The following is a 24445-nucleotide window of genomic DNA, read 5'->3' on the forward strand; positions in this document are numbered from 1 at the left end:
TAGTTAAATTCAATCAAAAATGAGTGCAATTTTGGTATATAATTTTGTAATTTTTGTTTGTGTATAAAGTATTTGGCAACAAGAATTTAAAAAATCACAATCATTTCACTGATCTTGTTATCATTGCAATACTAACATATTATATCCTTCATGTCAAAAACATGGGTAGTGTTCATAATGGTAAATAAGTGTTCTGCAAGGTTTTCCCAAAATTATGACACAAATTTACAATCAAAGAACAAGTGAGACAGATTCTCACCTTTTTTCACAGAAAACGTCATCAACGTCATCATCAATAGCCACAAATTTGGACAACATAGAAGTATATGGATATATCTTATGTCAAATTTGAAAGTGCACTTCCTTAAATTTGTTTGGTATACAATATTTGTAAGGCCTTAACCATGCATTCTTCTAGACAATGTCAAGAATAAGCATGTTCCAGAAAATGTTTCCTCTTGGTGTAAGTTGGTTTTGTGAATGGCGAATTTGTCTTATATATTTATTACAACAAGATTTCTCAAGCCTTCCAAACGAGGCAGGAGCTCTTCCTCTGACCGCCAGTAACCCTGTTGACATCACAGCTACCTCAAGCACGCGCCACCTTCAGCGATCCAATCGCAGGCAAGCGGACTGCCTTGACAACGTTTCGTTTCCCCATCACTTCCGGGCTGATAACAAGGGCCGTTGATGCCTGCAGATTTTCATTAAAATATCTTAGTTTAATAAATACATTGGCGCCATAGCTGTGATGTTTTGGGAGTGATTTGGTCACAAAGCCTACAAATGAGGTTGGTGTATTGACGAAATTCTTCCAAGAGACGCAGGAATAGAGGATGATGAAGAGGTGAGGTTGCATTGTCTGGGCTCTCGATTCTTGCAGATGTGCTGCGATGTTAGCTAACGTTAGCTGGCTAGCAATTCTATTTTGTTGCTTGCTACCAGTAGCTCTCTCGACGGATAATCTAATGTTATTTGGTGTAATTGAAATGAGACTCAATAGGTTACTAGCTAGTGTCGGCTTGCTTTTCTCGAAACTTTTTTTTATTTTTTATTTTATTAGTTAGCTGTGTGTGTGTGTCATCCACAGCTGTAATGCCGGGCTGTTGATGCTAACGTTAGATATATTTGATAGGCACTTTCCTGTCTGGTGACGTTAGGAAACTAGTTCACTACGGTAGTTAACGTTATCTTACTGTGGTGTTGACAAAAGGGTTTCATCATGGCATTTTGAGTGTGTTGATCTCCCCATTTATATCACGTTTTATTACACGTTATCAGGACCTGGGTAACTGTTAGTTACCTAACTATTTGGTTTGTTTGTTATATTTTTAGTTAGTGAACGTTAACTATGTACCCGTAGCATATTTAGTTAGCATAGCCTATTTTTGCATAGATATGGAAAAATTGTTCATCCAGCAATGTGGTAACGTTATTGTCTTTTGGCCTGCCACACTATCTAGCATTATAGACCCTGCTAAGTAGGACTAACTGTCCTCGCCATACCGGTAACGTTGCTTTAACAACTGCGTCATGGCAACAGACAATCACAAATGTCACATGACACATGTCTGGAGACGAGCCTTTGGTGTTTCCTTTCTGGGAGAAGGAGATGGTGTGTGCTGTGCAGATAACAACGACAACTAGAATATAATGATGGTGAGAAGGCCATCGATAGAGTGAAACCTTTCAGATAGGAGGTGATGACAGATTTGGAGTCTCGTGGGTATGGGCTGACTGAACCAGTTCAGGATGTAAGGTGGTCAGATGCTTTGATTTGATTAACTTATGCCAATACTGCAATGGCACCACATTAGGCATCATTCACATCTTGTTAGTTACAAATACTTTAACTGTTGTGCAAACTGTGTTTGTTATGACACTGGTGGACAGAGTGGTGGATTCCTCCAGATGATATAACAACACATTCTCTCTCTATCTCTCTCTGTGTGTGTCTGTCTGTTTCAAGGACTCTAGGAATATTGTCTTGTCTTTACTTTGGGGTCAAGTGGAAGTAGAGTTTACACAGCAGAGGATGTCTTCTGGTTGATTGAGAGTTCTGTTTTCCAGAACCAGACTTGACCTAGACTATCCCTAACAATAACGGAACAACAACTCATTTGTTTACAATTACAGGAGTAGAACTAGCTATATGTTTACTGTGCTGTTAGGCCTACATTTCAGTTTCATAGTTCCCGTTCAGCCATGTGGTCTGCAAGCCGTTATTACTCTGCGCCGTGACTCATTTAAGTGGAGACTCAGAGTGGCCTAAAACTTGACTGGGAGATCTTTTGAGGTGTGTCCTTAAGCATTTATTAGCCTCTCCAGCCTCTCTACCATAGAGGCTGGACCTGTATTTCTGGTCTTGTTTGTCAAAGCCTTTGATGAAGAGCTGTGAGACTTTGCATTAGTGGCTGTACTAGTTTAGACTAGTCTGACTTGGTGACCTCTGTGGGTCATTCCACCTCAAAAGGGGATTTTGACACCCACCATCTCAGATTTCTGAAATAGTTTCTGTAGTTAGTAACAGATACGATTAGCATTCCAGAAACAACATTTTCTTGAAATATAATTTGATCTCTGAGAAATTAAGCTAATTGATTGCACCCAAATTGGCCATTTTAATTTATAGGATTCAGATAATATTCATATATTACATATAGTACCCAACATCCGATTTACACCAAAGTTCTTCCTACCAATGAATATACACACATCTAACGCGGATCCCCCACACCGCATGCCAATCCCACCCAACAACCAGTTTGCAGTTATCTATGTTTGACAAGTAGTATGAAACTGTGGATTGGAGTATTGCTTCTCCATACTATTTAATGTATTCCCTGTGAATCTGGTGATGGTTTTTTTCCCCTTTTCAGAGAAATTTCTAATTCAAGTCACTTGCATTATTTGCCATAAAGTAGTGTGAAAGTACAAGGTTTTGACCACTAGATGCAGCTGTTCCTGCTATACCGCAACTATTTTATCAATTGTGTTGGTCTCCTGTGTTTATTAAATTGATCACAACATTTCCTTTGTGACTTTGGCTAGAAAACCAATGGATTTGTCTCATTATGAAAATAAATGTTGTGGTCATACTCACAATTCAAGCCAGCAATTCAGTTTGTCTTAATAGCAACCTAATGCGTCAAACCAACTCTCCTTGAGTAGTCCAACAAGTGTCTGTTCTCTAAGGCTATCACTATGCAATTCTCATACAAAGACTTCTCCTTGAAGCCCAAAACTTTGATGGTGAAATGCGCTAAGGACTTCATTGTTGTGACAACACTAATAAAATAATGAATTGCATGGCAGTCTTATGTTTGTCAATACAGTTATTAGGAAACAACTCTATGTATCTGTGTCAGTCACCCATGGTATTGGGTTGGGTTTAATTCACACTACTTTCCCGAGTGGCGCAGTGGTCTAAGGCACAGCATCTCAGTGCAATAGGCGTCACTACAGAACCTGGTTCAATTCCAGACTGTATCACAACCGGCCATGATTGGGAGTCCCATAGGGCGGCGCACAATAGGTCCAGCGTCTACCGGGTTAGGGTTTGGCAGGGGTAGGCTGTCATTGTAAATAAGAGTTTGTTCTTAATTGACTTGCCTAGTTAAATAAAGGTTCAATTCAAAATACATTTAAAAAAACAACATTACAAAACACTATACAGTGTGTGTTTTCAACTATTTCCATTGAAGACCATTTGAGACCATAACATTGAGACCATTAGAACTGCTGTGGCCTAATGGTTTGCTTGTTCATCAGGACCTTTTTTGGAGGGAATAAACCACACACAAAGTGGCCATTTTCTGGACACTGATTAAGCATAAAAGGAGGACAAACTGATTTGCTTTCACGGAGGACTGGCTTGAATTGTGAGGATGGCCACACAATTTATTTTTGTCATGGGCCAAATCTATTGGTTTTCTACCCAAAGTTACAGTTGAAATGGTGTGATCTCTTTAACAAACACTGATAGCAGCAAAATGGATAAAAGAGTGTGGCTGTATGGCAGAAACAGCTGCATCTATTGGTCAAAACCTGGTGCTTTCACACTACTTTACTTTATGGTAAAGGATGCAAGCAACTTCAATAACTATTTTCTCTGAACAGGAGGAAAAAACTGATATTAGGTACTATATTTATTGAATATTATATGAATTCTATAAATTGGGTGCAATCAATTAGCTTAATTTCTCAGAGATAAAATGATATTTTAACAAAATAGTGTTGCCGTAATGCTAATCTTATCTGTTTCTAACAACAACAAAAAACGATTTCAGAACAATCTGAGATGGTGGGTGTCATGGTTTTCTGAAATTACATGGAACAAACCTGTGTCAGAGTCATAGGCTGCAAGTTTTGAAGTCAAGAATGCATGACCATTGATCAGAGTACAGTACAGTTCAGAGTTCTCCTTTGAAAGGTCATGGGTTAGTCTAGCTTCCCACACAACCTAGAAAAATGTTTTCAGGGAAGTGTGTGTGAGACAGGGCGATTCTACTTCCCTATGCTCAACTAGGGCTATAGTCTCCCTTGAGATCAATTCATTTCTTTGGAGCAACATCTATTGGGAGGAAATCTAGATCAAGTCTTGCCTGCAGTTACTATCAGCATAGTAACAAAGCTCAGTCTCAAATTGTTATCTATAACCCAATCCTAGTTGTGAATAGGGCTGTTGCGGGAACATATTACCGCCACACCGGCAGTCATGGGTCATGACCGCAGTAAAATGCCATGTGACTGAGTCACGGTATTCCCCTTTTATGCACTCTGGACATGCTTTGCTAGTACCCAGCTTGCTAACTACCTTCAGGTCCTAATGGTCTGGTATTCAGGGCTCTATTGTTCCTCCATCAGGTCCTAATGGCCTGGTTCTCAGGGCTCTATTGTTCCTCCTTCAGGTCCTAATGGCCTGGTACTCAGGGCTCTATTGTTCCTCTGTCAGGTCCTAATGGCCTGGTTCTCAGGGCTCCATTGTTCCTCCGTCAGGTCCTAATGGCCTGGTACTCAGGGCTCTATTGTTCCTCTGTCAGGTCCTAATGGCCTGGTTCTCAGGGCTCTATTGTTCCTCCTTCAGGTCCTAATGGCCTGGTTCTCGGGGCTCTATTGCCCCTCCATCAGGTCCTAATGGCCTGTTATTCAGGTCTCATTTGTCCCTCCATTAGGTCCTAATGGTCTGGTACTCAGGGCTCTGTTGTTCCTCTAACCACTCTGACAGTAATGTAAGTGCAATCAAAAATCACATCAAAGACTTATCATCATAACAGTATGGTGCTTTTAAAACTCAGCTCACTGTGATTGATTTGAAGAAATGTTGTTGATGTTGTTTCAAAGCCTAACACAACGAAATGGACAGCGCTTTCTAAGGTGGTGATTCTTTCAAAACATTTCTAACATTTTTCTATTTAAATAAACACGTTCCAAAACGTCTCTTCCATGTTCTCCAGACCACTCGCTCTCTGCCTGTCTGCGGGGGATGGTGTGGGAGATGAGGAAGTAGGGGATTAAGAGCACATTTTACGTTTAACATTTTACGTGGCTGTTTTCACACTAGTTTGTTTGCTAATGTTCGAAGCAGAGTTCGATTATTTGTTATATTGTGGTTACATCGAAGAATGAAAAAAAAAAACGTATTTATAATGATTTATTCAGATGAGTGTCGCGAGCTTGTCATTTTTCCTACGCACTTATAGCATTTGTATTTCAACAAAGTTGAGTACTTGCATATTGAGGCTATATTATCGTTCAGATGAATGATTATTGTATGTGAGTATAATAACACTATGTTTTCACATAGCACCCTCTTGAACTGACCTGGATTTTCCTTCATTCTAGAACACTGAGTGGACCCATGTATTTATTGTCCATTTGTTTAATTAGAGGGCAGGGGAATCTATTAAAACAGATTTTTGGCGGGTCTGTGTTTTGAAAATGCAGACTTTTGAATGCTAATGCGACCCCTGGTGTTTTTGAATTATTCTCTATTTTTTTACATAGTGGTGCAGCCCAACCACAAGGGGGCGCAGCGGCCCTCTTACGTTCTTTCGAGAGAACCCTGGTCTGATGGAGATTACACTGCTTGCCTAATTTGACTATTATTCCAAGGAGATTAGAGCCATGTAGCCTAAATTCATTGCTGGGTGGTCTAACAAATGGTACATTACTAATGTGTTTCATTTTTTTAAATGCATTTGCGCTTTCTATCCCTCCCTCCCTCTCCGCTATGCCGGTCTTCATCTCTAAAGTGTTTTCTGTTCTCTCACAACAGGCGAGCTGACTAAAACCAAGCTGTCTGTCAGTCCATCCAACAAACAGATCTATCAGAGGAACCACCAGTGCATGAGAAGGAACACAATCAGTTTTCGAAAGAAGTGTTGGGGTGTATCCCTCACACTTCCTGCCCCACCCACCTCAACTCAGACTCCACCCCGTGACCCCTGACATCCAAGATGAAACTAAAAGAGGACATGAACCCACTGCTGCTGCAGGTCTTCCGCTCGGTTGTCTGGGTCTACTCTGTCATCACCTTCCTGCCCTGGTACCTGCTCTCGGGCGCAGGAGCCAACCTAGACCGGGCGCGGCGGGTCAAGGCACGGTCAGTGAGCGGTCGCCCGGCGGGCCCTTACCGGGCGACCAACCATGAGGATGGTAGCCAGCAGAAGCTGGTGTCTTCCTTGCACCCAGGAGTGGACACCCTGGACAAGGTGATGGAGCATGGAGCGGCCAGGTTCCCAGAGAGGAACTGCCTGGGCACGAGAGAGGTGCTGAGCGAGGAGGACGAGCTCCAACCCAACGGGAAGGTCTTCAAGAAGGTGAGGAAGAGGGAGAAAAGTGGATTTAATTATCTTTCTTGATACAGTGCCTTTGGAAAGTATTCAAGACCCCTTGACTTTTTCCACATTTTGTTACGTTACAGCCTTATTTTAAAATGGATTAAATAAATAAAAATCCTCAGCAATCTACACACAATAACCCATTTCTTAAAAATAGAAAACAGAAATACCTTATTTATATAAGCATTTAGACCCTTTGCTATGAGATTTGAAATTGAGCTCAGGTGCATCCTGTTTCCATTGTTCATCGTTGAGATGTTTCTACAACTTTATTGGAGTCCACCTGCAGTAAATTCAATTGATGTGACATGATTTGGAAAGTCACACACCTGTCTCTATGTAAGGTCCCACAGTTAACAGTGCGTGTCAGAGCAAAAACCAAGCCATTAGGTCGAAGCAATTGTCCGTAGAGCTCAGAGACAGCATTGTGTCGAAGCACAGATCTGGGGAAGGGTACCAATTTTTTTTGCAGCATTGAAGGTCCTAAGAACACAGTTGCCTCCGTCATTTTTAAATGAAAGAAGTTTGGAACCACTAGGACTCTTCCTAGAGCTGGCTGCTCAGCCAAACTGAGCAATTGGGGGAGAAGGGCCTTGGTCAGGGAGGTGACCATGAACTCGATGGTCATTCTGACAGAGCTCTAAAGTTCCTCTCTGGAGATGGGAGAACCTTCAAGAAGGACAACCATCTCTGCAGCACTCCACCAATCAGGGCTTTATGGTAGAGTGGCCAAACAGAAGCCACTCCTCAGTAAAAGCCACATGACAGCCCGCTTAGAGTTTGCCAAAAGGCACCTAAAGTCTCACAGACCATGAGAAACAAGATTCTCTGGTCTGATGAAACCAAGATTGAATTATTTTGGCCTGAATGCCAAATGTCACGTCTGGAGGAAACATCCACACATCTAACTTCCCCTTTCCCTCCTGAGCAACCAGCAAACATTCCCCCATTTCAAGTTTCATTTTCAGGTCTTCCGCATCCATTTTGCTGTGTTCAGAGTTTATAACCAATTTTGTAATGTGAAACATTATAACCATGTTTCACGTAAAGACGGCAAGAGTTTAGGGAATGTTTTTTCCTAAACAAATGTGGGATTTGGGTAACAACTTTTCAGTCAGAGAATCAAGTAAGAAACTAAATGGCTGTAATGATGGTGCAGCTCGATAAACGCTTGCTGTGCTGTGGTGCTTGTTCACTGCAGCAAGGAGGGGAGAGAGAGCGACAACCTTACTCAGTCACACAGGCACTCGCTGTCATTTCATTTCTTTAACACCACGTGGCCATCGCTTTCCCTCTTTGAGTCATTAGTGTGTCTTAATTATTTAATCAAACGATGTGACTAACGCATCAGACAAGCTTATTCAAACACATAGGTGGTGTCTATGGAAAAATGCATGCATTTCAAATGTAGACCGATAGACCGACGACTCTCGCTCGACAAAGGTTTTTCTTAGCTGGGGAGAACAAGTATTTGATACACTGCCGATTTGGCAGGTTTTCCTACCTACAAAGCAACTGTGAGAGACGGAATCTAAAACAAAAATCCAGAAAATCACATTGTATGATTTTTAAGTAATTAATTTGCCTTTTATTGCATGACATAAGTATTTGATCACCTACCAACCAGTAAGAATTCCGGCTCTCACAGACCTGTTAGTTTTTTTTTAAAGAAGCCCTCCTCCTGAAAATGGATGTCGTACGAGGAGGCTTACCAAGCAGCAGTATATTAGTGTTAACACTAGGTTATCTCTAGGTGATCCTGGGGGAGTATCAGTGGATGTCGTATGAGGAGACCTACCAAGCAGCAGTATATTAGTGTTAACAGTGTATGTGGTTGTGTTATCTCTAGGTGATCCTGGGGGAGTATCAGTGGATGTCGTATGAGGAGACCTATCAGGCAGCAGTGTGTTTTGGCAGTGGGCTGGCCGCGCTGGGCCAGAGACCTCAGTGTAACATCGCCATCTTCTGTGAGACCAGGGCCGAGTGGATGATAGCAGCACAGGCCTGCTTCATATACAACTTCCCATGTGAGTGTTTATGTTAGACAGTAGCACACTATAGACAAACACACACAATGAATCTCTAACTCCAGTCTGTGTCATTCTGACAGTGGTGACGTTGTACTCTACTCTGGGCGGAGCGGCCATTGCCCACGGTTTGAACGAGACTGAGATCACCCACATCATCACCAGCAAAGACCTGCTACACAGCCGTCTCAAGGTCAGCTCTGCTCGCCTTGTCCTGATCACTTCCTGCAATGCCATATGAGACAGTACACACTCCAGCCAGATAATACCATTTTCCCACATTTTAAATAGTCTTGCCTCTCTCTATATATATATATATATATTGGAACAGTTACCCACTTACAGTACTTGAGCAGACAGTCTAAGTGTTGACAGTCAGTGTGTTTGAGGGGATCCGTTTGTACAAGGCAATGCGTAGAATTGCTAGTCTTAATGGCATAATGAGCAGTTATTTGGAATGCGAGATGATTTGTAGATCATAGACTACATTGATTCTATGCAGTCCGAATGCAATCTCCAGTCAATAGCTACTTTCTCTCCCCCTCTCTCCTCCCTCTCATCCTGCCATCTCCTCCCAGGACATTCTGTTGGAGGTGCCTCGGCTGCAGCACATCATCGTGGTGGACAGTAAGCCAACCAGTTGGCCCGGCTTCCCCCGCGGCATCATGGTCCACAACATGGATGCCGTGCAAGAGCTGGGCTCCAGACCCGACAACAGTAAGGAGGGAGAGCGTGGGTGTGTGAGGGGCGTGTGTGTGTTTGGGTCTACGTGTTGTCTGACTTGGTACAGTACTTCTGCCCTGTGGTCTTAGCAACTCAAATGTAATCTGACTTCCAGAATCATAGTTTTCTATACCTGAATAGCCATCTCTGTCATATCCTATCAGATTGTATTAGCCCTGTGCTATGTGCATGCCCTCTCTTGAAAGAAAGATCGATAGCCGTTCTCTGATCCCCCCGCATTGTTCAATGTTCTGACCCAAAAGTCTCTTTGTGTGACTTCTTTAACGTCCCTGCTGCCTCTCTCTCTCCCTCTATCTCTCTCTGCGCGCGTCTGTAGTGGCGGTGGCGCGCCGGCGGCCCGTGCCCTCTGACATCGCTGTCATCATGTACACCAGCGGCTCCACGGGCATCCCCAAGGGCGTCATGATCTCCCATAGCAACATCATCGCGGGCGTCACAGGCATGGCAGAGCGCATCCCAGACCTGGAGTACGTACAGAGAACTATGGTGTCTTCTAGATTGACTGCTAATTGTTTTTGACTTTTCGCTCTCTCACTGCCACTCTTTCCCCCCCTGTGTGCCCTGATCACTGTTTTTCTCCTTTTCTCTTTTCCTCATTACTCTGTTTTCACTGTCTCTCTCTCTCTCTTTCTATCTGCCACCATTTGCCCTACAGAATGTAAACGTATCTCTTTCTTTCTCTCTCATCTCATGAATATCTCTGAGTGTCCTGCTCTTCATCTTCTCTTCTCTTCTCTATATTAGTACCAGTCAAAGTTTGGACACCTCCTCATTCAAGGGTTATTTTCTACATTGTAAAATAATAGTTAAGGGATAAAAACTATGAAATAACACATGGAATCATGTAGTAAGAAAAAAAGTGTTAAACAAATCAAAATATATTTTATATTTGAGATTCTTCAAAGTATCCTTGATGACAGCTTTGCACTCTCTTGGGCTTTCTCTCAACCTGCTTCTTGAGGAATGTTTTTCCAACACTCTTGAAGGAGTTCCCACATAAGCTGGGCACTTGTTGACTGCTTTTCCTTCAGTGTGCCTTGAATTTGAAATAAATCACCACAGCGTCACCAGCAAGCACCATCACACCACCTCCTCAATGCTTCACGGTGGGAACCACACATGCAGAGATCATCCGTTCACCTACTCTGCGTCTCACAAAGACATAGCGGTTGGAACCAAAAATCTCAAATTTGGACTCATCAGACTAATGTCCATTGCTCGTGTTTCTTGGCCCAAGCAAGTCTCTTCTTCTTATTTGGTTTCCTTTAATAGTGGTTTATTTGCAGCAATTTGACCATGAAGGCCTGATTCACGCAGTCTTATCTGAACAGTTGGTGTTGAGATGTCTGTTACTTGAACTCTGTGAAGCACTTATTTGGACTGCAATTTCTGAGGCTGGTAACTATAATGAACTTATCCTCTGCAGCAGAGGTAACTCTGGGTCTTCCATTCCTGTGGTGGTCCTCATGAGAGCCAGTTTCATCATAGCGCTTGATGGTTTTTGCGACTGCACTTTCAAAGTTCTTGAAATTTTCCACATTGACTGACCTACATGTCTTAAAGTAATGATGGACTGTCATTTCTCTTTGCTTATTTGACCTGTTCCTGACATAATATGGACTTGGTCTTTTACCAAATAGGGCTATCTTCTATATATATCTTCTATATATATTCTATATACCACCCTTACCTTGTCACAACACAACTGATTGGATCAAATGCATTAAGAAGGAAAGAAAGACACACCTGCTAATTGAAATGCATTCTAGGGGACTAAAGCTGGTTGAGAGAATGCCAAGAGCGTGCAAAGCTGTCAAGGCAAAGGCTGGCTACTTTGAAGAATCTCAAATATGAAATATATTTTGATTTGTTTAACACATTTGGTATTTGGTTACTACATGATTCCATATATATATATATATATATATATATATATAGTTTCTGTATGTTTGGCAGTTGAATAAAAATGTTTTTGTTGTTTCCATTCGTGCAGTGAGACAGACACCTACATTGGGTACCTGCCACTGGCCCATGTTCTGGAGCTGAGTGCAGAGATGGTGTGTATCTCTCACGGCTGTTGCATCGGATACTCCTCCCCACAGACGCTAGCAGACCAGGTGAACACACACACACACACACACACACACACAGAGCGAGACAGTAAACCAAGGCTCAACAACACATGCGGTATGTAGGAACCCTCTATTGGACATCCTCCTCTATTATAGAACAGACCTAGCTGTGCTCTACTCCTAGTCTGATCCATCTCTCTCCTCTCTTCTCTTCCTCCCCAGTCGACTAAGATTAAGAAGGGCAGTAAAGGAGACACCAGTGTTCTAAAACCTACACTCATGGCTGCTGTACCGGTAAGCACTAAAGCCACCGTAGAATATATATATATATATATATAAGCAGTTAATATTCTGTAAGATACGCACATATTTCATTTTATTTTATTTGAAGTGGTGTTTTGTCCTCTTTCCTTCTCTGTCCCTCGTTCTCCCTCCTGTAGGAGATCATGGATCGGATCTATAAGAATGTGATGACCAAGGTGGAGGAGATGAGCAGTGTGCAGAGAACCCTCTTTGTGTTGGCCTACAACTACAAGATGGAACAGATCACCAAGGGCTACAAGACCCCGCTCTGTGACAGGTAATACACACACCTGTAACACACACACACACAGTCAATGGGTAATGATTGATAGAGAGTCTCCAGGAGGTTGAACTAGGTCTGTGGCGGCCATGACATTGTGTCAGCCAGTTATTGTCTTGCAAAAGACTGCCGGTCTCACGGTAATTGACCGTTAATAAACATAAACATGTTTAGCTTCTCCAGGCCTTCACACATACACGCTGCTGATGTGTCTTTGGAATCTACATTTTTAACAAGTCTATAAATCAATTGAATATACACCATCACCATAAATCCATGATTTATTTTAGGTAGGTCTAAAGAAACATGATATGAAGAAAATGTATTTCTGAAGAACAGAATATGTGTTGGTCTACTGTATGTTATCCTGTTGGCTGTAGGCTTGTTGGTTTAGCTGACACGTTATGCTCATAAGTCCCATGCCATTATTTTATATTATATGATTTTATAGTAAGAAGAATATAATTGAACTTGGCTGAATAAAATAGAAAGGATATTTTTCCCTTTCTGGATCGAGTGCGCAGATGAAGTGGCTCTGTTGAGCGTAAAAGTGATCATTTGAAACGGGTCCTATACGCTAGATTGAGTAATTTGGCAACTTGTGAGAGATACAAACCTTAGAATGTCTTCTAAATCAAAACATGTAATGGGGCCTCATGGACCGGCTAAAGGCTGTTGGTGATTTAAGAACGTCGCAAAGAAAAGCTTGCGCTCTGTTCCTTGCCTCAGGCTGCACAGACCGTTCTCTCATCAAGAGATCATATTATCACCCATCAGACTATTCTCAGTGTAATTTTGTCTTTACTAATATATTACATGAGTTAATATTTAGAATGGCCACTTATCAAATGGGCAGGAAGAAAAAAAGACTATGCACACGAACAGCGACTGGAGGCCGCTTTCCCCCCTGTTGGTTGGGGTAGGCTACTGCTGTTATTTCACTCCAGGCATCAACCACTGTTTGAGGAGCATGCAGCCTCTCACTTCATGACAGGTGATATTCCGCCCATACTCTCTATGCCATGGGCTCTCCAACCCTGTTCCTGCATCTACCCAGGGCTTACAGTGCCTTGCGAAAGTATTCGGCCCCCTTGAACTTTGCGACCTTTTGCCACATTTCAGGCTTCAAACATAAAGATATAAAACTGTATTTTTTTGTGAAGAATCAACAACAAGTGGGACACAATCATGAAGTGGAACGACAATCAAAAACTGAAAAATTGGGCGTGCAAAATTATTCAGCCCCTTTACTTTCAGTGCAGCAAACTCTCTCCAGAAGTTCAGTGAGGATCTCTGAATGATCCAATGTTGACCTAAATGACTAATGATGATAAATACAATCCACCTGTGTGTAATCAAGTCTCCGTATAAATGCAGCTGCACTGTGATAGTCTCAGAGGTCCGTTAAAAGCGCAGAGAGCATCATGAAGAACAAGGAACACACCAGGCAGGTCCGAGATACTGTTGTGAAGAAGTTTAAAGCCGGATTTGGATACAAAAAGATTTCCCAAGCTTTAAACATCCCAAGGAGCACTGTGCAAGCGATAATATTGAAATGGAAGGAGTATCAGACCACTGCAAATCTACCAAGACCTGGCCGTCCCTCTAAACTTTCAGCTCATACAAGGAGAAGACTGATCAGAGATGCAGCCAAGAGGCCCATGATCACTCTGGATGAACTGCAGAGATCTACAGCTGAGGTGGGAGACTCTGTCCATAGGACAACAATCAGTCGTATATTGCACAAATCTGGCCTTTTTGGAAGAGTGGCAAGAAAGCCATTTCTTAAAGATATCCATAAAAAGTGTCATTTAAAGTTTGCCACAAGCCACCTGGGAGACACACCAAACATGTGGAAGAAGGTGCTCTGGTCAGATGAAACCAAAATTGAACTTTTTGGCAACAATGCAAAACGTTATGTTTGGCGTAAAAGCAACACAGCTGAACACACCATCCCCACTGTCAAACATGGTGGTGGCAGCATCATGGTTTGGGCCTGCTTTTCTTCAGCAGGGACAGGGAAGATGGTTAAAATTGATGGGAAGATGGATGGAGCCAAATACAGGACCATTCTGGAAGAAAACCTGATGGAGTCTGCAAAAGACCTGAGACTGGGACGGAGATTTGTCTTCCAACAAGACAATGATCCAAAACATAAAGCAAAATCTACAATGGAATGGTTCAAAAATAAACATATCCAGGTGTTAGAATGGCCAAGTCAAAGTCCAGACCTGAATCCAATCGAGAATCTGTGGAAAGAACTGAAAACTGCTGTTCACAAATGCTCTCCATCCAACCTCACTGAGCTCGAGCTGTTTTGCAAGGAGGAATGGGAAAAAATGTCAGTCTCTTGATGTGCAAAACTGATAGAGACATACCCCAAGCGACTTACAGCTGTAATCGCAGCAAAAGGTGGCGCTACAAAGTATTATCTTAAGGGGGCTGAATAATTTTGCACGCCCAATTTTTCAGTTTTTGATTTGTTAAAAAAGTTTGAAATATCCAATAAATGTCGTTACACTTCATGATTGTGTCCCACTTGTTGTTGATTCTTCACAAAAAAATACAGTTTTATATCTTTATGTTTGAAGCCTGAAATGTGGCAAAAGGTCGCAAAGTTCAAGGGGGCCGAATACTTTCGCAAGGCACTGTAATTTAGGAAACCTAGTGAAATCTGTTCGAGAACATCGAAAATAACATGTTTTCACAATGAAATATAGAGTGTTTAATTAAACTGTCGACAGCCCCTCTCTCTGCGCGCTTGAGAAAGGAGAGAGGGGCGGAGATGGAAACGCACGGTGGTGAGATATTCTGTAGCTGAAGGTAATGTATCACCCAAAAAAATCTCTCTTACTAGGCTATTCAAAATCAAATATAAATTCAATATTGTAGGTGAACTGTAATCTGCCCTGCACAATCAATGCACCAACAGCATTACCTAGGCCTCTATGTTCTTTCCCAGACTCATGGATAGAAATGTTGGAGCCTAGCACAAGGTAACCAGTCCATCCAGTATGCATATTAATACAGTCTACAATCAAAGGCAATTACTAGAATTTGTTTATTTTTTTAATATAGGTTAGACCAATTAAAGAAGTTTTAAATCATTTCTTAAAATGTTTTTCTGCGGTGCGTAATATGCGGTAAGCTATGTATTGTATACTGAATGTCATAATCATTATTTTAATTCTGGGTTTTTTTCAGGCTTGGGCTCATATATAGACATATGCAATAATGCAACGCAACAGCCTTAATGGAGACTCGCACACCGACATTCTCGATATTGCTGTGGCCGGTGCCTGCGTTAAACAGAAACCTAAGGTTCACACAGAGGTTATTATGAATGACTTGTTGTTTACCTTGGTGTTATTCTCATCCTCTGACTCACTGTCATCCTCTTTCCTTCTCTCTCTCCAGTCTGGTGTTTAGGAAAGTGCGCTCGTTGCTGGGGGGTCACATGAGGGTGCTGTTGTCAGGCGGAGCGCCCCTCTCCGCTGCCACCCAGCGCTTCATGAACATCTGTCTCTGCTGTCCCGTGGGCCAGGGCTACGGCCTCACCGAGACCTGCGGAGCTGGCACCATCAGCGAGAGTAAGAGAGCGGGAAGGAGAGAGGGAAGGGAGGGAACGAGTAAGGGGGATGGAACGGAGTCAAGAGGGTGGGAAGGAGGAAGTCAGCCGGGGCTACTGCCTCACCGAGACCTGCGGAGCTGGCACCATCAGCGAGAGAGAGAGGGTGAGGGAGGGTGGATGGAGGCGGTAGGTCCAAGAAGAAGGGAGAGAGGGTAAAAGAGAAGGAAATGTGTAGACTGCTGCCTGATGGAAGAGAGGAATGGGGGGCACAATAGAGAAAGCCAGGTGATTGTACACAGTAATGTGATATGCTATGTTGTTCTCACGTGTATTATTTTCCTCTCTCTATTTGTCAGTGTGGGACTACAGCACAGGCCGGGTCGGCGCTCCTCTGATCTGCTCCGAGATCACCCTCAAGGACTGGGAGGAGGGTGAGTCCCTCCGTAGCACTGTGACTGCAGAATCGGTGATATTAGGGGGAGGGTGAGGGCTGGGAGGGTGGCGGTGAGTGGGGTTGGGGGCTAGGGTGGATGAAAGTTATATTGGAAGGGATGGACGTGGGGCTGAAGATGCTTTGGGCATAGACCGCGTCCTCTTCTCCTGATCTTCTCCAGGCGGTTACTACAGCACAGACAAGCCACACCCGAGAGGGGAGATTGTAATCGGCGGGCCCAACGTGACTATGGGTTACTACAAGAACGAGGTGAAGAACCGCGAGGACTTCTTCGTGGACAGCAACGGCCAGCGCTGGTTCTGTACAGGAGACATCGGGGAATTTCACCCAGACGGGTGCCTCAAGATTATCGGTGAGCATCCCAGAAAAAAGAGCCGTTTTTAGAGAGAGCCCTATGATATGTTGTCTGTCTATCTGTGGATTTAAATACATACGAGTCAGGATGAAAGCGCCAGATCCTCCAAATTTTTCCCAGGTGAACTAACAATGCATACCAGTACAGTTAACTGAGGGTGACCTTGTGGTTAAGGTCACCACCCTTGTCTGCGTGGACACGAATCTACCAGCCATACTCCTCCCCTTCTCTCTGTATCCACTTCACTTCATACTCGTCTCTGTTAAAAACAATCACATATGAAAGGATTCACGTATATAAACGACAGATAAATTCCTCCCAAAGGCAGATGTATATAAATCTACCTTAGCAATCATTTGTGTTCCTTCTGTGTAGATCGTAAGAAGGATCTGGTGAAGCTCCAGGCTGGGGAGTATGTGTCTCTGGGGAAGGTGGAGGCCATGCTGAAGAACTGCCCTTTCGTAGACAACATCTGCGCCTACGCAAACAGGTAACAATGCACATATGATATACCGCTCGGGTGACAGGAGTCTCTTTATAACCCTTGAGTGTACAAAACATTAAGAACACCTTGCTAGAAAGTGTCACTCAGAGATGCCGGCCCATGTTGACTCCAATGCTTCCTGCAGTTGTGTCAAGTTGGCTGGTGGTCCTTTGGGTGGTGGACCATTCTTGATACACACGGGAAACTGTTGAGTGTGAAAAACCCTGCAGCGTTGCAGTTCTCAAATCAAGTTGTATCAGTCACATGCGCCGAATACAACAGTGAAATGCTTACTTACAAGCCCCTAACCAACAATGAAGTTTAAAAAATACAAATAAGTATAAGAAATAAAAGTAACAGTCATTAAAGAGCAGCAGTAAAAAAACGATCGCGAGACTATATACAGGGGGCACTGGTTAGTCATGGTAATTGAGGTAATATGTACATGTAGGTAGAGTTATTAAAGTGACTATGCATAGATAATAACAGAGAGTAGCAGCAGTGTAAAAGAGGGGGGGCAATGCAAATATTCTGGGTAGCCATTTGATTAGATGTTCTGGAGTCTTATGGCTTGGGGGTAGAAGCTGTTTAGAAGCCTCTTGGACCTAGACTTGTCGCTCTGGCATCGCTTGCCGTGCGGTAGCAGAGAGAACAGTCTATGACTAGGGTGCTGGAGTCTTTGAAAATGTTTAGGGCCTTCCTCTGACACCGCCTGGTATAGAGGTCCTGGATGGCAGGAAGCTTGGCCCCAGTGATGTACTGGGCTGTTCGCACTACCCTCTGTAGTGTCTTGGAGGCTGAGCAGTGGCCATACCAGGCAGTGATGCAACCAGTCAGGGTGCTCTCGATGGTGCAGCTGTGGAGCCTTTTAAGGATCTGAGGACCCATGCCAAATCTTTTCAGTCTCCTGAGAGAACTGTTTTGTCGTGCCCTGTTCACTACACAAAACGGTGCCTCTGGCACCTACTACCATACCCCGTTCAAAGGCACTTAAATATTCACCCCCTGAATGGCACACAGACACAATCAATGTCTCAAGGCTTAAAAATCCTTCTTAACCTGTCTCCTCCCCTTCACCTACACGATGAAGTGTATTTAACAGGTGACATCAATAAGGGATCATAGCTTTCACCTGGTCAGTCTGTCAAGAAAAGAGCAAGTGTTCTTAATGTTTTGTACACTCAGTACAAAACGTTGATTGTCTGTTTCTCCTTGTCAACTTGTTCTGTCTCTAGTCACAATGTCTCCATCTGCTGTCTGTGTCACCCACTTTCTACCTCTCTCCTGTCTCTCTTTGTCTTTCTGACTCATTGCTCTCTCTATCCTTCATCCTATTCTGGCCTGTCTTTCTCTCTCCATCTTTGTCTTTCATTATAATAATAACTAGAATGATGATGATGATAATATAAAAAGGAATTATACAAATCAACTGTGTTTTCTAAATAAAACAATAACACTATTATCTCTCCATTTCCTTAACTCTCTCCGTCCCAGTGACCAGTCGTACGTGATTGGCTTCGTGGTGCCCAATCAGAAGCAGTTAATGGCGCTGGCAGAGCAGCGAGGGTTACGGGGCAGCTGGGAGGAGATCTGTAACAACCCTGACATGGAGAGAGACGTTCTCCACATCATCACAGAGGCCGCTCTGTCAGGTAGGACCGAGGGATGGAGAAGACGATGAGAGACGGGTGGAGGGAGGAATAGAGATTTCTGGTTGTAACATATGAGTACTGTTTCTCCATCTTTTTGGCCCTAGCGTTGAATAGCATTTCTCAACCCCAGCCCATGCATTGGTCTCTAAAGTCCGGTGTTGTTTCTCCCCCCACAGCCAAACTGGAGCGCTTTGAGATTCCGAGGAAGATCCGTCTGAGTGCAGAGCCTTGGACACCGGAGACTGGCCTGGTGACCGACGCATTCAAACTCAAACGCAAGGAGCTCAAATCACACTATCAGGAAGACATCGAGAGAATGTACGGTGGCAAGTAACACACACGCACACACAGGCATACGCAAGGAATCTAACACACGCTATCTAGATGACATGAAAACTGGAGAGAATGTACGGCGGCAAGTTACACACAAACAGACACAGCCCCCCACCCCCCCACCTTCCCAAGACAGAGGGGCCAAGCCAGTTGGAGGAGCATCAGTTGCTTGTCTTCGTCAAAAGTTTTTCGGGGTCTGTGTGTTGCTATGACGACGCTGGCATCATGGCGTGACTCGGCCGTGACACGGAAAATGACACGTTAATCTTGTCCCGCTCCTCTCCTCCTTTTCTCCTTCCCTTCTCTCTCCTATCCTCCATCTAGCATGTTCTTCGGCCTCTGTGTGTAGTCCAGACACCTGATAGTAGAAAGGATGTTTTTTTTTGTGTGAATGTGGCCTGGATCGTGTTCATTAGGCATCAAACGGAAGAAAACTGACTGAAACAGGGAGGGACTACCTGAACTTGTCCAACAAGAAACGTTTTGCTATGTTGTGCACTAATGAATACGACTCTGAAAAATGAGGCCCTTCGGTTTAAACGTTCCACATCCAGGTTTGAATCTATGCAGGGATCCCTTTTATTGTATAAATGTTTTGGGATGTGGTGATGTTTTGTTCATGTTTCGTTGTCTTTCTTTTTTTAACGTAATCGGTTTGTCTTGGTTCGTTTCCGAAACCTATTCGATGAACATCTTGTGTCTGAGAGAAATTAGTGTTTTGCGAAACCATAAGATTTTTGTAACGCAACTCGCATTTTTTATTTGCTTTCCTTATTTCTTGTTTTTTTCTGAATGGTTTGTTTCTCATTTATCTGTTACCAAACTCACATTTCCCTCGTCTGCCTCTAGGTCCTGAAGGTTGCTTCTATTCTATGGAAGAGTATGTGTTTACTGACTTGACTAGATTAAGTCCTATGTCACTCTGTTACAGAGTGCCAGTGATGGAATCTCCTCCCTGCTCTGTGCCCATGTGTGGCTACGGGCTGATGTGATGTGCCTGGGTTGGCTGGTGGAACCTGTTTCTCGTAATGTAGCCTGATCCTGGATCGGTTTTTACTTTAGCCACCTCCTCTTGACTATTTGTGAGATGTCATGAGTTGACCCAGGCAAGAAATTATCTGGGACCAGGTAAGTAATGATGGGGGGGGGGGGGGGCTACGGGGAAGTAGGATGCAGTTGCCCTGTAAAGCTGATCGAAGTTTAGTTTCTCTTCCCTGTGGTTGAGGCTAGGATGGGGAGAGGACAAGCTGAACCTTGATCTGTGCCTAAAGGGCAACTTCTCAGCACGCGACACCAATCCTACTGTGTCACTTAACCAGTAGGAGGCCGTCTCTGCCACTGGTTCATCTTTGAAACATAATCTGTATAGTAATGTCCAAATTTACAGGGGTGTGTATGTGTGATTTGTGCTGATGTTTGTGTGTGTGTGTGTGTGTGTGTGTGTGTGTGTGTGTGTGTGTGCGCGCGTTCGTTCTCTGACCGTGAGCTTGTTCCAAGTTCCCTATGTCTCTGTGAAGCCCGCTGCATGCCAACCCCACCTGACCTGTAGAAGTCTGTTACCTTTCAATGTTTCCTCCAGCAAAACGATGTTACATACACAGTGTCCTGCTAAACCAGGTCTGTGGCTCCATAAACCATGTTATCACCTGGACGATCTGGTTCCATAAAACCACGTAGATTGTCTTTAATGACATTGTGTACCGCATGGACGTCTCCTAAGAGAGCCAATGGCTCCCAGTCCAGATCTGTAGCCGTTTGCCTTTTTTTAGTTGCTCTTCGGCAGACTGTGTGTGTGTGTGTCATCCAACGGTAGTCCTATCTACCCCGATATCCCTGTTCGTATTACAGGAATGCATTGTCCTATTTCTTTGTCATAGCTCTAGTTACTGTTGCTATTATTGATGAAATATGAAATGCAGATTGAATGTGCAATATTTATACGAAATACAAATTCTAAAACCTAAAGTATGTAAAGGAAAAATGCACAGAGAGAGCGAGCCCCTTCACAGTGTATGAATGTGTGGGTGCGGGGCCTGTCTCTTTCCAATTAAATGTACAAAGAGAACCTGGAGGACAGGCGGACGGACAGAAAACATTGTTGTAGAAGTAGTAACATATAGCCTCTTTACGGTGTGATATTAGTGCCAACAGAAATGTAATCTGAATTCAATCATCTTGAATTCATTCAGATTTGTCGGCAGTAATATGACTCTATACTTATTTTTCTGTATTGTGAAAGTACTGTACCAATTATAGTAATGAAGACTAATATTTTGGCCTTGTAAAAGAAAAATACAATGGTGAAGAATAAGGCACTACAGGTGAACAGATGTATGTCTCCGGGAAGTTATTTGGGTTGCATGATTCCTTGTGAATGCACTATATACATTTGTGACGTATAATGTATTCAGAAATAAAGTCCAAGATGAAAAGTCATGTGGGCAATTCCATATGAGATTTGCTCAGAGATATGTCATCCTTGGAAAGGTACTTTGGGGTAAGGAGGTTTGGCATACCTTTTTAAAGTTGAAATCATTGATTTAAAAGTTGGAAAGTTCATGACATTTTTGCTTTGCCCCAGGCCTTTTGAAGATATGACCCATTTTATACATTAATGGACGTTATAGGACATAACCAACCGTGCAAATCACCAGCAGAGGGAGTTCTGGATCCGTTCCCACATGAACTGTGTTGTAGATGCTCCAAAAAGAGATCATCATTTCAAAAGTAGCAGAGCGACCACTCTGGAAATGTTATGTACTTGTAGAGTATATTGTTTTTAAACCATTTCCAATACTGAACAAAATTCAAAAAGGGGACTTTTTGAGACATTTACGATAAGGCCCGGGTAAGGCCAAAATTTCACACATTTCCCAACTTTTAAATGAGTTATTTCTCAATAATTATTTTGGGTACAGATGTCAATGGTATTCCAGACAAAATGAAGTTTTTATTGATTTCATTTCAGGAAGATTAAAAGCATCATAAATGTCTCTGGGCCAATCTCGTTTGGAATTCCACGTACATTAAAGGCTGCCATAAATGTATTGTCTGCAAATGAATTACTGTGTATGAGCAATGTACAGTATATACCGTAGAAGAAGAACGGCTTGGATATTTAGCACAAGGGATATTTCAGCATTTGAAAAGGACCCTCGGTTTTGGGAAGTAGTCCAAAACACTGATAATGTTATGAACGAGGAACCCAGGTGCAGGCTGGTTCCCGTTCTTCTTACAGTTCCTGATATTTCATTGGTTCTTTGTATTCAATTTACCAACCAATGTCTGTCCAGTCTGCTGCTTTGCTATCCCATACCAGGCCACAATTGGTTAAGAAGATTTGTTCATAGGAATATACAAAGTGCTGTATCTTGAGTGTTTCTCTGAGGTTATACGCACAGACATATACACATACATACACACACGCCTACATACACTACCATTCAATGGTTTAGGGTCACTGAGAAATTTCCTTTTTTTTTGCAAGAAAAGCAAAATATTTTGTTTATTAAAATAACATAAAATTGATCAGAAATACAGTGTAGACATTGTTAATGTTGTAAATGTCTATGGTAGCTGGAAACGGCAGATTTTATATGGAATATCTACATAGCCGTACAGAGGCCCATTATCAGCAACCATCACTCCTGTGTTACAATGACATGTTGTGTTAGCTAATCCAAGTTTATTGTTTTAAAAGGCGAATTGATCACGGTAGTGTACATACCTACATTACATGTCTTAGTAGTGAAGTCATCCACTTTAACTACTGATGTACCTAAAGACAAGGAACAAAGTTTGGTGTACAGATTAATTTGACCTCTCGCATTGTTTCTCATAGTAAATATGTTGGAAGGGGAGGGGTTAATATGATCAAATTTCCTAAAGATATACCAGTTGTGCAGGTGTAAAACCTCATTTAAACCTATTTGGTCTTTGTTGTTCACCAGTTTTTTGGGGTGGGTCTTTTTCCTTCTCGTTTAGCGTGGGTTACTGGCCTTGTGACATCATGGGCTGTTTGCAAATGTTTCCTTCCTTATTTATTGGTAATTTGGCCTTGGAAAATTGTCATGAAAATAAAAGTTGTGATTGGTCTAAAAATGCCCATATGTTCATTCTGTTTCATTCATGGATTATATTGATTCTTGTTAACGTGGATATGCCTTTTTTTGAATTAGAATGATTTTGATCTGTCTGTGAGTGTATGTATAACATTCCAGACAGTGCTGGCTAACACAACGGCTTAATTCGAATCGTGTCCCGAAGCGTGTTATATGGCAACGAAGCCAAGGTGTGTATGGAGTTACTGTGGGGTGTGTGGGATACCAGCTGGCGTGAGAGGGACTGGCTGGGGTAAAGGAGTCTGTAACAGGAACATTCTCTGAGCATTAAGGAGCTGAGACAGAGGCCCTCTTCCTCTGAGATAAAAAAAAAAGGACACTCAGAGTTCCCTCCCTACCAATTCAAAGGGCTTTATTGGCATGGGAAACGTGTATATTGCCAAAGCAAATTTAAATAGATAATAAACAAAAGGGAAAAACAAATGAACAGTAAACATTACTCAGTTTCAAAAGAATAGAGCCATTTCAAATGTTATGACGATGTACAGTGTTGTAACAATGTGCAAATAGTTGAAGTACGAAAGGGGAAAATACAAATAAATATAATTTTGTATTTACAGTAGAGTTTGTGCTTCACTTTCCTTGTGGCAACAGGTCACAAATCTTGCTGCTGTGATGGCAAGATGTGACCTATGAGGTGCGTGTCACTGTTATTAGGGGGGGGGGTACTTATATTTGTCCTGTTAGACACAAGTGTGTAATAAAAGTGTTTCTTGCATATCCCAACTCCTCTTGAGACACTTGCAGTGACTTCTCTTACACTCCATTCATTCCAACAGCATGAAACAGTCACAGGAAAGAATTGTGCGCAACAATAAGTGGCCAAGGTGCAATACCGTCACCCAACCACAGGATGCCAGTCATGTACCCATAAATGGAAGAATGTCTCCTGTGAGTGTGGTAATACAGTTGAAGTCAGATGTTTACAAACACTTAAACTTAAAACTCGTTTTTCAACCACTCCACAGATTTCTTGCTAACAAACTATAGTTTTGGAAAGTCGGTTAGGACATCTACTTTGTGCATGACAAGTCATTTTTCTTACAATTGTTTACAGAGAGATGATTTCACTTATAATTCACTGTATCACAATTCCAGTGGGTCAAAGTTTACATACACTAAGTTGACTGTGCCTTTAAACAGCTTGGAAAATTCCAGAAAATGATGTCATGGCTTTAGAAGCTTCTGATAAGCTAATTGACATAAT

General features: G+C 42.6%; 1 protein-coding gene across 4 annotated transcripts; it reads left to right on the forward strand.

The window, feature by feature from the left end:
* Positions 1-580: 580 nt before the first annotated feature.
* LOC110530237 (fatty acid CoA ligase Acsl3) lies at positions 581-23218 on the forward strand. Of its 4 annotated transcripts, none has more exons than XM_021613133.3 (15): positions 581-847; positions 6278-6821; positions 8692-8869; positions 8953-9062; positions 9448-9586; positions 9930-10080; positions 11607-11730; positions 11908-11979; positions 12126-12265; positions 15686-15858; positions 16196-16270; positions 16454-16645; positions 17024-17138; positions 18627-18784; positions 18961-23218. In XM_021613133.3, exons 2-15 carry the CDS (start codon positions 6459-6461, stop codon positions 19116-19118), a joined length of 2148 nt encoding a protein of 715 aa, XP_021468808.1. In that variant the 5' UTR covers positions 581-847; positions 6278-6458; the 3' UTR covers positions 19119-23218. The 4 variants fall into 4 exon arrangements, 2 of the variants coding, with proteins under 2 accessions (XP_021468808.1, XP_090038272.1); XM_090182146.1 differs by lacking the exon at positions 581-847 and adding an exon at positions 1559-1659; XR_016482503.1 differs by lacking the exons at positions 16196-16270; positions 16454-16645; positions 17024-17138; positions 18627-18784; positions 18961-23218 and adding an exon at positions 15473-15601 and having other exon boundaries at positions 15686-15819.
* The last annotated feature ends 1227 nt before the right edge of the window (positions 23219-24445 follow it).

This window comes from Oncorhynchus mykiss, chromosome 8 (genome assembly GCF_057628025.1).
Source record: "Oncorhynchus mykiss isolate SJ-2025 chromosome 8, ASM5762802v1, whole genome shotgun sequence".
NCBI lineage: Eukaryota > Metazoa > Chordata > Actinopteri > Salmoniformes > Salmonidae > Oncorhynchus > Oncorhynchus mykiss.